Source organism: Chrysemys picta, chromosome 21, assembly GCF_011386835.1.
Source record: "Chrysemys picta bellii isolate R12L10 chromosome 21, ASM1138683v2, whole genome shotgun sequence".
In the NCBI taxonomy this organism is placed as follows: Eukaryota; Metazoa; Chordata; order Testudines; family Emydidae; genus Chrysemys; species Chrysemys picta.
Genome location: NC_088811.1, coordinates 11452383 through 11466477, shown reverse-complemented (window position 1 = coordinate 11466477; position 14095 = coordinate 11452383). Strand labels below are relative to the sequence as shown.

General features: G+C 48.0%; 1 protein-coding gene across 7 annotated transcripts in view; it reads left to right on the top strand.

The window, feature by feature from the left end:
* Positions 1-14095, top strand: part of CASZ1 (castor zinc finger 1) — a 262171-nt gene that overhangs the window by 215140 nt on the left and 32936 nt on the right. For 6 of the 7 annotated variants that reach the window (XM_008167238.4, XM_008167240.4, XM_008167239.4 and 3 more), the window contains 4 exons: positions 5988-6078; positions 8514-8678; positions 11485-11657; positions 12484-13352. In XM_008167238.4, coding sequence (XP_008165460.2) covers positions 5988-6078; positions 8514-8678; positions 11485-11657; positions 12484-13352 — 1298 coding nt within the window. The remainder of the gene's footprint in view (positions 1-5987; positions 6079-8513; positions 8679-11484; positions 11658-12483; positions 13353-14095) is intronic. The other variant, XM_042852914.2, reaches the window with a different exon arrangement.

Below are 14095 nucleotides of genomic sequence, written 5' to 3'. Positions count from 1 at the left end.
AGTTTCCCACCCCACATTCTCCCCATCCCCTCCCCCCTATTTCAGCCACACAAACACACTTCTGTAGCATAATAAACTCCAGAGTGGAAGGAGGCCAGGAGTTTGAAGTGCCATCCCCAATATTACTACAGCACTTGTCTGGCTCCTTCTCTTAAAGCTGAGCCCATGAGTTCCTCCTGTCGCTGCCTCTAGTAACTCGTGCCATACGTGGGATTCCTTTAGTGCCTGGCCCTTTCCCTAGCTTTAGTCAGCATCCCTGGTTGTTGCTCAAATAGCCTCACGGGCAGCTCTGTTCACTTGTGAAGTGCATGTATCTCAGTGAGGTCCCGTCTTCATCTCCTCTCTGCCCCACAGTGCAGACCGGCTTCTCCAGCCCTGCATCTCACTCATTATCCTTTGTTCTCCCTTCCCCATCTCACCAACAGAGTTGGGACAAAATGTTCCACATGAGCAGGGTATCCCATAACTGTGGTGTTTCCTACACCTTCCTCTAAAGCTACTGGTGCTAGCCACTGTCAGAGACAGGACTCTGGACTGGATGGACCTATGGGCCTGATCCATTGCAGCAGTTCATGTGTAATGACTAGGTGGCCAGGTCTGCAGTCACCTTTCCAGTCCTAGTCTGGCAAGTCCCCTTTAGATAGGGCTGGCCTCGTTTCTTCTCCTTCCTGTTCCACGCCTTTGTTTGTGCAGCCCAGCATCATTGTTTGCCTTTTGGTTTGTTTCTCCACTGCTGCTAAGGTTTGTTCCAATTTCTCAATCACCTGTTCTGGCGTGATCCTGATTTCCTGCAGTATTTCTTCTCCGTCCCCTGGGAAAGGCATGTCTGCTTCTGGCATCTGTCCCCATCTCCCTTTGTGAATGCTGAGGCAAAGAAGTCATTTAATTTTTTAGCAGTGTCTCTCTCCTCTGTCAATTAAGTCCCCTTTCCATCTCCTGAAGGCCCTGCTGTCTCCACAATTGACCTCCTCTTCCTTATGTACTTCAGAAATGCCTTATTTATTGCCACTCTTTGCCCCGGCTCCCTTTCATCCTCCAACTCAGCTTTGCTGCATAGTCTGGCATTCTGAAACTTTTGGTTCTTTAATCCCCCCTCCTATCCTGTCCCCTTATCATTCTTTCCTGCACTCCGTCCTCCATCCCACCTACCCCTTTGTTTTACCCTTCATGCCTTTCTGCCCTTTCTTGCTTCTCTCTCATGCCTTTTCTCGTGTGCAGTCCTAGTCCTGGATGACATGTGGAACCCTTGAGCAGATGGTAATTTATCTTTGAATGTTTCCTCTCGGAGTCCCCTTCCCTCCGCTGCTTTATCCCTTTCAAGCAATCCAGCTCTTCCACATTCCTCCACAATATGCTCAGTAAAATCCCTTATTGCCAATTACAGATCTTTCTTTCTTTCTTTCTTTCTTTCTTTCTTTCTTTCTTTCTTTCTTTCTTTCTTTCTTTCTTATGTGATCAGTTGTAATCTGTGGAGCAGCTGCTGGTGGTCTGCAGAGAGCTGGCTATGTCACTTGGTGCTGACTGTTCCTACTTATTTCCACTGCTAACTTCCACTAAAAGACAACCCAAAATACATGTGTACCCTCCTAATGCTACTTTTCTGTGGAAGCAATTGCTTTAACTGCCACGGGGATGCTATGCAATTGCGAATGATAGGTAGTGATTTGTTCTGTTGTGACTGAGAGGGACATGTCCACGGGACAGTCTTTCAGCTGTCTGTGTCATTTACCTATAGAATTACAAGTATCTTCTCTACAGGTTTGTCTACAAGTATCTTATCTGATTTATCTCAGGTATTTTTTTCTACCGATCTATCTGTTGTATCTATATCTATCCATCAATCTGTCCAGCTGTCTAAGGTATCTACGGTATCCATTCTCTGTACTGGTATCTATCTAATCCACTGACTCTTAACCTTTTCCATCATGTGCCACCCCTCCCCCCTGTTCAATCTAGCCAGACATAAAGGGAAGGTGCTTGTGACCCCTTGGATCTGACTGAGACCCCCAGGGGGGTCATGACCTCCAGATTGAGAGCCTGTGATCGATCAATATATCTATCTATCCATCTATCATATGACATTTCTTAAGCTGTCATCACTGTAATATCTAGGTTCCAAATACATAATTAAGAATATTAGGAATCCTATTAATTTTTCCTCAAAGAAATATGCTCTCTTACCCCTCCCTAATGCAGGCATTTTATTTAATGGGACATCCATGTTTTAGTCTCTCTCCTCCTTTCTTAGTTCCCTTCTCTGTCCATGATGGCCAACTGTTCTTCAGTCATCATTATTGGGAGAGGCTTACCCCAAAATATCCTTCATGGCATAACTACCCCCCATTTTATCACTTCATCACCACACGCTGAGACACGCCTGGCTTCCACACCAGCCACAAGCAAAGGGTAATCTCCTACATGCTAGTCATTCACAGTCTGATTTGGGGCTGTTGCCTCATCCCGTTGCTCAACCACATCCAATGCTTCATAGTACCTTTGTAGGAACAACTGGAGCCAGAACAAGTGTCGCACACCTGGAGTCCATTCAGCATCTCTGGTCTCTCTCCCTGACGCCTCCCTTCTCCCACCACTAAAAACCCTTGGATTTACCCCCCACTTGATTTTTTGTCTCTGCCATGCCCTGGTGCCAGAGACTCCCAGGAGAGGAGTGCACTCCCTGTCCTTTGCTTACTTCCTAGTTTTGTTGCACTTGCAGCCTGGGGCATCTTAGCAACATTCCCCATCCAGAGGGACTGTATTGCCCTGTGAAGTGAGGTGGGGAGAAGAAACCACTCTAGAGGTTTCCTCCTCTCTTCTCTTTCCTTTAGACTTCTGCGTTCCTTGTTTCATTTTGTAGCTTACCTCCTCCCTGCTGACCTTGCCACATACTCGGCCAGCATCTTCCTTCTATTATTCTGGCTTCTGGAGGGGCTTCTTCCCCTCCTCAGACACCTGCCCCTTTCCTTCTGCAAGCTAGGTTTACCCCTAACAGCTCTGGCATGTGTACCCAGTACTCTGTGTCTGAAAGCCACAGCCTCCTGTGCTGTACAACACTCCTGGTGCTTCCTAGGGCCCCTGGGATTCGAACAGGACACCAGTTTAAAGTGGCAGCACAGCAATTGTGAGGGCAGAGAAGTCCACAACTCTATGCATCCCTCAGTCATTTACTCCCTTCCCTTTTGGTGTATCCTATCCATCCTACAGCAAGTGCCTGCTGATTAATACTCTGACTCGTTGTCATCTGTTGTGACATCCAAAAGGCATCTTAAGCTCATGACTATGCACCCATTTTTTTTCATATCAAGTCACTGCCTCCCACCAGCATCTCTCCCCTGTCTCTGTTTTCTTCTTCCCTCCCCATGAGTGGGTTTTTCACCCTTGCTTTTCCCTGGCTCTTTGATCGTTTCCATCTTTACCATCCCCCATGTACAAGCCCATCCTCAGCTTCTGCCTCTGATAATGTCACTGTGCAGTTCTCTCTCCCTTCCTGGAGCCACCCAAAATGGACTCTGGCATCAGACTTCTGTTCCCTCACATATCACATCACGTGGCAAATTTCCCTCCTGGAGCTACTGCCCAGGGCACCCTGAGAGAGTCCATTGAACTTCAGTAAAGATAAGTGCAAAGTGTCCTGTGCTTAGGAAGGAAAAATCAAATGCACATCTGCAAAATGGGGAATGACTGGCTAGGCGATAGTACTGCTGGAAAAGATCTTGGGGTTCTAGTAGATCACAAATTGATGAGTCAACAATGTGATGCAGTTGCAAAAAAGGCTAATATCATTCTGGGGTGCATTAATAGGAGTATCGTAAGTAAGACATGGGAGGTAATTGTTCCACTGTACTTGGCACCGGTGAGGTCTCAGCTGGATACTGTGTCCAGTTCTGGGTGCCTCGCTTTAGGAAAGATGTGGCTAAATTGGAGAGAGTCTCGGAGAGAGCAACAAAAATGATAAAAGGGTTAGAAAACCTGACCTATGCAGAAAGGTTAAAAAATACAAGGCATATCTAGTCTTGAGAAAAGAAGACTGAGGGGGGACCTGATAATAATCTTCAATATGTTAAGGGCTATTCTAAAGTGGTGATCAATTGTTCTCTGTGTCCAGTGAAGAGTAGGACATGAAGTAATGGGGTTAATCTGCAGCCAGGGAGATTTAGGTTAGATGTTAAGAAAAACTTTCCAACTCTAAGGGAAGGTGAGCTCTGGAATAGTTTCCAAGGGAGGTTTTGGAATCCCCATCACTGGAGGTTTTTAAGAACAGGTTGGACAAACACCTGTCAGGGATGGTCTAGGTTTGCTTGGTCCTGTCTCAGCGCAGGCGGCTGGACTTGATGACTTCTCAAAGTCCCTTCCAGGCCAACATTTCTAGGATTCTATGACTTCAGTAGGCTAGCCTGGCATTGTGCCTTTAGAGCATTGGCTAGGACCATCTCTCCTCTCATGCCCAAACAGAAACTCCAGAGTGACCAGTCACCAAGGAGAGGAACAGCCTTGTTTGAGTCACAGGAGGTGGGAATGGAGGGTGTGTGGCTCAGGGCTGGTAGTGGGCTGAGCAGCCTCTCTCTGCTAAGTCACGGGTTCAGATCCTGCCCAGGTATTGACTGGAAGTTGCTGCTATGTGATGACTGTTTTGTGACTCCTGTGATACGAGTTGGTGGGCCTTATTCCATGGCAAATGTCATAAAACCTACACCTACTGCCCCCTGCTTTTTGTTGGCAGTCTCAGCAGAGCCCAAGGCCTGATTGGACCATGGATACTTCTGTCTTACCCCTGGGGAGGGCCCCCTCCAGGACAGCAGGCTGGAGCACAGTGCTTGGGAGAAGCTTGCAGTGCTGCTGCCCTGTTCTGTAGAGGGAGGACTTCAGTCCCCCGGACAGTTGGGCAGGGTCGTTAAACACACTCAGAGCACCGGTTTCGCTTCTCCTCAGGCTCTCTGTGGGCACAGAGGAGGCAGGATTTGTCCCCTAGAGATGAGCCTGCAGAAGAAGAATCACGTGTTTCTCTCTCCCCCCTTCCAAAAGCATAAGTAACCCCCATTTATTATCTTGTATTGTGCCGCCGTAAGACACTCTAATTTCAAGTATGCTGCTCTTGGACTCTCAGTGAGGCAGAAGAAAAAATCACCTTTGTTTATGGTGTAGCGGAAAAGCAGCTGCTGGCACCCTGCTTAATTGAAATGCAAATATGGCACATTACAGCTTATGCCCCATCTCTCTCCTGTTGCAACAAGTGGCCTTTGCAATCCTTTAGCTTTTCTGCTCCAAAGGAGCCGAGAACCGCACACACATCTGCAACCTCTCTGCAGCCCTCAAGCCTTCTCCGCTGTTTTGTCTTGCACCTTATTCTGGTGTGTTGGCTTTTGCCTGAGAATGGTAGTGCTTTCTTCACAGCTCCAACTGCAGCTCCCTCGATCTGATGTCCTAGATTCTGGTCCTCGACTCAGGACAGGCAGGAATGGGACAGTGGGGGAAGGATGTTTAGCTATGGGCGGAGGGGAAAAATCGATCAGGTTCCAATGGACTTGGTGTTCCAGATCTGCTGTGATTTCTTGGAAAATGATGTGTCAAAACTGATGTGTCATCCCTGCATCCTGGGAGTAGCAGCAAGAGGCTCACCAGACTCAGGAGTGATCCAGTGGGGTGGGATGAGAATAAGGTCAATTTCAAAGAGCTGAGCAATGATATTGGCTTGGGATGTAACGATATAAAAACCTCGTTAGAAATGGGGCTTCTAACTGGAAGGGGATCCTCTTTCCTTCAGCTCAGTATCACTGAGGAATTGCATTTTTCCTGGGGGCAGAGAGAATAGGAATCTTTGTCTCCAAGGAGTCCCATGTCTCCTCGGTACACTCTGAGGCGACGGATAGGTGTAGACTGCGCTGCAGAAGGACAGGGAGAAGGCCAAACTTGTTTCACTTGCGCCTTGATTTGCAGTCACCATCCTCAGAGAGCATCAGTTTCATTCTTTCTCTCACCTGTGTTTCCAGGTTCTCTGGGAGTCAGCACTGCGGACACATACACTGTGCATACCAGTACCGGGAACATTACCACTGCCTCGATCCGGAGTGCAACTATCAGGTAAACAGGGCGAACATGAACTGCCAGAATCCATTGCCTGTCCTTACTGTCAAGGGATACAGCCCACAGGACTCCATCATGAAACAGATAATCTGCTTTCTCCATGTCCTGGGAAGAGGGGGAGATACAATTTGAAACTATTGGAGTCAAATTCTGTTCCCAGTTACAACAGCCTAGCACTGCTGAACTCAGTGGCGTTATTCCAGATATGCACCACTATAACTGAGAGCTGAATCTAGCCTAATTTAAATCAGTGGGTTTACTCCAGATTTACACCAGTGTAACCAAGAAGATAAATTTGGCTATGTTATAAATTTTGCCTGAAAATAAGGAATGCTGTCTGTCAGTCTGTCTCTGCGGTTGTCCATGCAACATGAGAGCAGTAGCAGCAACAAAACACCCAATAAGACCAGCAGCAGCCTTGGATCTATGGTTGGGGAGAGGGTGGGGGAAGGGGCATGTGCAGTAATTGCTGGGAGAATTGCCAGAGTAGCAACATCAAGCCAGCTCTGAGTCACGTGCTGTGTTTGTTTACCCTTTTTCCAGGTCTGTGAGCATGGCTCTGCCATCTCTGTGGTCAGACTGTGTGTGTGTGTGTGTGTGTGTGTGTGTGTGTGTGTGTGTGTGTGTGTGTGTGTGTGTGTGTGTGTGTGTGTGTGTGTGTGTGTGTGTGTGTGTGTGTGTGTGTGTGTGTGTGTGTGTGTGTGTGTTGGGGGGGGGGGGTTGGTGGTGAGGGAAGCAGGGGTGGAAATCCCAGAGTTTGCCTCTACTCTACATCTAGCATGACTCCTGCCCCAGCCCAAGGGGGCACTTTGGTCTTGGGGGAATGAGTCTGACCACGGCAAGGGAAACCAGTTTGGCTCCACTCTGTTTGACTTCAGGTTTCTATTAGGGGGACCAGACAGCAAGTGTGAAAAATTGGGACAGGAGGTTGGGGGTAATCGGTGCCTATATAAGAAAAAGACCCCAAAATTGGGACTGTCCCTATAAAATAGAGACATCTGGTCACCCTAGTTTCAATTGATCAGACTGGGGTTTTTCCTTGGGATGTTGCTAGTGATCCAGAGAGGGACGATCAGATGGAGAGCTCTCAATCACGGCACAGAGGTCTCTGTGCACAGAGAGCAGGGAGGACACAAAGGATGGAAAGACAGAAAAACCTATTATTATGATTGGCCTCATAATTATTTCCCAAGGAGTCCAGGAGCTTCTTGCAAAGGAGCTTGGCTGGTCTCACGGGGGAATAAGGATTTAGGCTGCTTTTTAAAATGCAAATTATTTTATGGCTGAGATATAGTTTATAATAAGTAACGCTCTGTAATAAATGGGCACAAATTAACCGGTGATTGGCAATGGGAATCCTGTACGTACGCCATGGGAAATAGTACCTCTAGCCTCCGCGGGCTTCCTACTGAAATCCATATCCATATATCCCCTTGCCAATACCAATGGAATGATCAGGATTGATACTATAGGAGTACAGAGTGGAAGCAATAATCATTTGTCTCTTGTAAAGGGAGGCTGGAAAAGTTGCTAAATATTAGAATACAGGGTTTCTCAATCACTCCTCACAATAAATGGCTATTGATTTTTTTTAAAAATCGGATTTCCTTTCACACCTTCACTGTTGAATATCAATGTATGTGGGAAATAAAAATGAAAAGCTTCATATTAAAGGCACTTCGTCTGCACTGATAATGGGGCACCAGTTCCTTAGTTCAAGCAGGCAGAGGATGAATGGGATGGTCTGGTGGTTCTGGCATGGAACAGGGAGAGTTAGAGTCAATTCTCAGCTCTGCCACTGACTTTGTGTGTGATCAGGGGCAAGTCACTTCTCTCTGTGCCTCCGGTTTCCCCATAAAGCTGGTTTTCTTAACAAAAACCTGCCTATGTCCCAGGGGGGTTGTGAGGCTAAAATTCAATAATGTTTGTAGAACACTTGGAGAGCTCTAGATGGAAAAGGCACTATAGGAGAGCAAAGTATCTTTTCCCCTTTTCCTTTTGACATGGATTTAGTAGCCAGTGTCTTGCAAACCCCTAGCACGAGTGATTTGAAAACTGGGATTATTCATTTACCGCAGGTATAGTTCACTGGTTTCCTTTCCAGCTGTAGCAGCTCTTCAGAGAGCAGCAGCTAAAATCATATCAGAAGAATCATGTTCAAGACTATAGAAAGCACATCTTGGACATGGGACTATTGTATCTTTCACTCCTGGCTTATAGTTACTGAAACAGTTTGTGTTTGCATATATTGTCCCTTTAACAAAAAACAGACTTCTCCTTTAATCTAACCTGACCCTCATGGGGTGTCAAATGCATTGTATGGCTGAACTGTAAATCTGCAGTGTAAGGGGTTTATAAAGGAAGTTACCCAGGAATACGCACCTCAGCCACCCGTTTCAGGTGTGTGTCTCACTTTCTCTCTGTCTCCCCAGAGATTCACTAGTAAACAGGATGTGATTCGGCATTACAACATGCACAAGAAACGTGATAACTCCCTCCAGCACGGCTTCATGCGCTTCAGCCCCTTGGATGACTGCAGCGTGTACTACCATGGCTGTCACCTGAATGGGAAAAGCACACACTACCACTGCATGCAGGTAACACAGCTGGACTGGGGAGAAGGCAGCAACATGTCTGGGGAAAAGATGACAGGGCTGTAGGGAGAATGAAGAACCCAGAGCCAGTTGACCTGACCCATTCCCTTTCTGTTGCAAACCTAAAGGATCCTGAAATTCTGGCAACCCAACACTTGCCTTTTAGGGGCCTCTCCTACAGCAAACTGTTTTAAGGGAGAACTTCCAAGTAGCTTAAATGTAGCCTCTCCTGGTCCCTTCTGGTTCAATCACCTCTATGAAGAATCTATATCCAGTTTGCATGGACCTTCTCCTGCCAAGCATGATTCTGATCTGTAAGAAGGGCAACACTCTGGTTTTGGGTTGGCAGGGCGTGGTTTAAGGTTTCTCCTCTGTTCTGTACTTGACTTATCCACACAGATGATCCCTTTCTGTGGGACTGGTAGCGGGACAAGCGGTGAAGTCTCTCTAGAGTGCCACTTCCTGTGCCCAAACAGACCATCTGACCTGCCACAGCTTCCCTTGATATAAGGCCTCTCTCTACACAACATCTGTCCTTTAGCACTGGATTTAGTTCCTTTGTAGCCAGCTGCTAGGACAATCAAATATTAATGGTACTCAGTTTGAAGCAAACCTCAGCTCTGCCTTCCTCACCAGCATTGCTAGAGGAGAAGTTCTGAGAAATATTGGGCATTACGTTGGGAATGTGGTTAAATTTCAAGAGCAAATGGTTTTGACAATGGTGTAACAGGAATTGGAATTACCACATAGACAGAACTTTCAGCTTTGTCCCTTTCTAGCCCAGAGGCAGTTGGAACCCTGTTTACTTTATCCATCTCTTAGAGTGGGATCAGCTCTGAAGCAGGGTAGGAATGGGGATACACTGAATCAGCACCTAAAACATTGCTACACCAATGTGCAGTGGAATTTTTAAGCACACAGAAAATAATCAAACACCCTCATAAGTTTTTATTACTCTAAAATCCCACTTCCTGGATTATTCTACAGTCATAAGACTCCAATTCAGCAAAGCAGTTAAGCATGTGTTTAAGGCCCAGTAAAGCCAGAAGGTCTTAAACTCATGCCCAAATGCTTTATTGAATAGGGATGGACATATTTAAGTCAAGTCAGCTTTTGACGTCAATGGGACTTAAGCACAAGCTTAATGTTAGGCAGGTACTTAAGTGCTGTCCTGAATAGGGTTGGACTTAAGCATGTGCTTAGTGTTTTGCTGAAATTGGGGCTTCATTTGGGTCTCTGCTGTGGACATTTTAATGCTATTTCTCCTGTATTTTCCTTGCTCAGTTTCCTGCTGAGTTGACTAGGATGGGAATTATTTAATTTTTAAAGGGCAATCAAGATTACTCAGTCTGCAGCCACTAGGGTGACCAGACAGCAAGTGTGAAAAATCGGGACGGAGGTGGGGGGTAATAGGAGCTTATATAAGAAAAAGACCCCAAAATCAGGACTGTCCCTATAAAATCGGGACATCTGGTCACCCTAGCAGCCACTCCAAGGTTCAATAAAGACCCCTATCTAGGCCTCTATATAAGGGTAATTTAGCCCTGTGACCACTCCCTTCCAGAAAGTCAATGACCATGTAAGCAGTGTCTTACAGGAAAGGTGTCAGAACATAAACTTGCAATAAAAATGAATATTGCTTAAATGGCAGGATTTGTGCCGTCCGCCTCATGTTTTTTTTTTCTTTATGTCCATAATTGGTGTGGATAAAATTCAGTTAGTTGTTTATATAAACTGACATTTTTTAGGCTTTAACACCAAGAGCCGCATTGCAAATTATTCCTAAGGAGGTTTTTGTTTAATTCTTTTTTTTAATGCTGCACAGGGTCTGTTTTTTTTCAAGGTGTCAGCGTGGAGAGAGAGAGGCTCTTTTATATTGGAAATAGCTGGAGATCCTTTTTCCCCCCCACCCCTCCCCGGGTATTTGTTATTGCCTGTTTGAATCAACCTGGGCTGAACTGAGAGGTGGTGTTTTCGTTCTCTTCACTTCTGAGATGGTCCAGGCGTTGGCACACACTGTGCAAAAGAAGAAAGGGAAAAAATAAAACCCGCTGTCAGCAGCTCAGCAGGGGTGATGGCGTTTTCAGATTCCACTGGTTTTTTACTCAATATGGCAAAGTTGCCCGCTTTGCCCGGGGGCAGGCAGGTTTTCAGCATTCCGTTCTCATCACACCATTCCCACTCGCTGCAGAAGGTTAAAATCATTGAGCAAACGATGTTGGGGCGTGATGGGGAAAAGCCACCGGTTCCTGGTGACTAGCTGACTGGGATTTCCACTCCGGTCTGTGACTAGCTACAGTAGAACAGGCCCTAGAGCTGTGTCCAGCTTCCTCCCCACCACCCCATTTCCCAGAGAGAGAAAATGAATAGATGAGTAACCACCAGTCTCTCCGGTGCTCCACAAGTAAGTGAAGGGCTGGAGTAGAAGCCCTAAGTCTCACCAAATCTTCCCAAGCTGACAAAGGGTCATGACAGTATTTGTCAGTCTGTCCAGCTCTTTTCAGGAACAGTACCCTCCCCGCCCTGTCCCTGAGCAATAGCCTTCATCTCTCTACATCTCCCCCAATCCTCTGCCTCCTTCTCCAATTCTAATTGTTTCATCCCCATAGACTCAGGCTTTTCTTAGACTCTTTGCAGCATCAGTCCTTAGGTTGGCAACCAAAGCGATGACTCAATACTGAGGGGAAATGCACAAATACAATTAAACTATCTCTGTGTTGCTTGTGTGTTTATTACTGCTGGTACTAATAATAAAGCAGTAGGCTGCTGCTGGGATGGTTTGATGTCTCTTTCCCTTGGTCCTGGGCAGGTGGGCTGTAACAAGGTCTATACCAGCACCTCTGATGTGATGACCCACGAAAACTTCCACAAGAAGAACACGCAGCTGATCAACGATGGGTTCCAGCGGTTCCGAGCCACAGAAGACTGTGGCACTGTGGACTGTCAGTTCTATGGGCAGAAAACCACTCACTTCCACTGCAGGTGAGATGATGGGGGAGGGCAAAAATCCTACGTTATTGATGCACATCTGCTGGCCTCCTTCTGAAAAGTCATAACCTGAGGATTATACACAGTGGGGCAACCTACCAGGAAGGCCTTTCTGGATGTGAACCTCGCAGGCATCTTCCTGAAAGGACATAAACTCCAGAGTGGGTATAATCTGGAGAGAGCTTTCATGGTAGGAGACACCCTGATCTCTCCCTGATGAATCAAGGCAAGTATGCCCATTGGGAAATCTATGATAGAAATTTCTCAGGAAAGAGACCACATTAGCTTTGCTTGAAAGGTCATCATTGAGGGGTACTGTTATAGTATTAATGGCACTTGCACTTCAGAGTTCTCTCGAGAGACCAGCCATCCAGCTCTCCTAGCTTAAGGCCAAACTCTGCTTTCAGTTACTTGAGTTCCCTTCCAATGACTCCATTGGGCACCCATATCATTTGGGAGAAAATCAAGGCACAGCTAGGGCCTATGTTTATGTCTAGGAATGACCCTCAGTCTGCCTTGTTCTGTTTGGGATGGCTGGTGGGTGGGGCTGGATCCCTGCCTCTATTGTGTTGGCTAGTCTTCAGAGTGGGGACATTATCCCAGCTCTCGTACTTGGTCGCATCCTTGCTTCCCTTGGCTGGAAAGACCCTTCTTGGCGCATCCCAAGCCAACTCTAAGAGGGGCCAAGAGGCCTCTTGCTACCAGGGGTCAGTACTTTATACTGATCCCAAACCTCATCCCAGAGAGGAGGCAAGTGATGCGGCAGCCCCTTGGTGCTCCCAACTCATACAGCCTCCTACCCTCTTCTGTGCCCTTGTAGGCGACCCGGGTGTACGTTCACTTTCAAGAACAAGTGCGACATCGAGAAGCACAAGAGCTACCACATCAAGGACGACGCCTACGCCAAGGACGGCTTCAAGAAGTTCTACAAGTATGAGGAGTGCAAGTACGAGGGCTGCGTCTATAGCAAGGCCACCAACCACTTCCATTGTATTCGGGCGGGCTGTGGCTTCACCTTTACCTCCACCAGCCAGATGACCTCCCACAAGCGCAAGCACGAACGCCGGCACATCCGCAGCTCGGGGGTGTTGGGCCTCCCCACCTCCCTCTTGGGAGCCAAGGATAACGAGCAGGAGGAGTCCAGCAACGATGACCTCATTGACTTCTCCGCCATGAGCTCTAAGAACTCCAGCCTGAGTGCCTCCCCTACCAGTCAGCAGTCTTCCGTCTCCCTGATCATCCCGGCTGCGCCTTCTTCCGCTGCTGAGCTTGCCTCCTCTCAGGCCTGCAAGCCCACCAACAGCATGCCACCGGCCACCAAGATCTCCGGCCTGCTCTCCCAGGCCCTCCCCAGCAATATACCTTTGGCCCTGGCACTCGCCAACTCAGCACTTCCCGGAACGGCCAGCTCCTACTTCCCCATCATCCCCAGCCGGGTCTCCACGCCACATCCCGCCAGCTCAGCCAATCTAATGACTGCTGGTTCCTCCAGCACCAATCCAACATCCTCTACTGCTGCCAATTCCCCCTCCCAAGCCGTCTCAGGGTCCAGTGAGCCGACAGCCACCTCTTCCCCAGGTCCAGCAGCATCCATTATGGAGAGGATCTCCGCCAGCAAAGGATTGATCTCACCCATGATGGCCAGGCTGGCAGCGGCGGCCCTCAAGCCATCCATGGTGCTTGAAGCAGGTGAGTCCCCCAGCCCTCCCATCACACTGGAGCTGGGTAAAAGGTGAGAGAGCTGGAGACATCTGATTTGGAGAGAATGGGTCTATTCAATGGGCCACCCGCTGGCAATAGGGAGGTTGTACAAGAGCATTGCTGGGAGAAGCGATTCAGCCATGTCCAGTTAAAGCGTTGGGTGCCAAGACACAGTGTTGGCTTGGGGGGTTTCTGTGGAACCTGGATGTCTTCACGTAGCCAGGAGAGCAGAAGCTGCTGCCCACACAGAGCCAGGCTCCTCTTAGCTCTGGAGGAGGAGCGTTCGCCTGTGTGGTGCCTCCTTCCCCATCTAACTGTAGGCTGGAAAGCGAGGGGCATTTTATTCAAAAAGAAAATGGATAAAGAAGTCACCGGAGTCCCAGGGTTACAGAGCATACTCGGGTCATGCTTCCCATGGTCCATCTTGAGGATCCGAGCATTGGGTCCTGACGGCAGCCTTGTCCTCCCCTCCTTCCCACAGGCGAGCAGGGTGAGTCGGACCCAGCCGATTCTCACAACCCAACATGGAGCTCCCTCCCTAACCCCCTCTGTTTCATGTATATTGGGTGGACTCATCTGTGCAGATCCTACCGCTCATTGCCCTCTTGCCCCTCAGACTTACTCCACCCTCTCTTCTCCTGCCCCCCACCCCACCCCCAGCTGCTTGTGCTGGACCTCTGAGGTGGGTGAACACTGAGCCCTGTCTCTGCCATTTGATTGGTGTCTTGAGC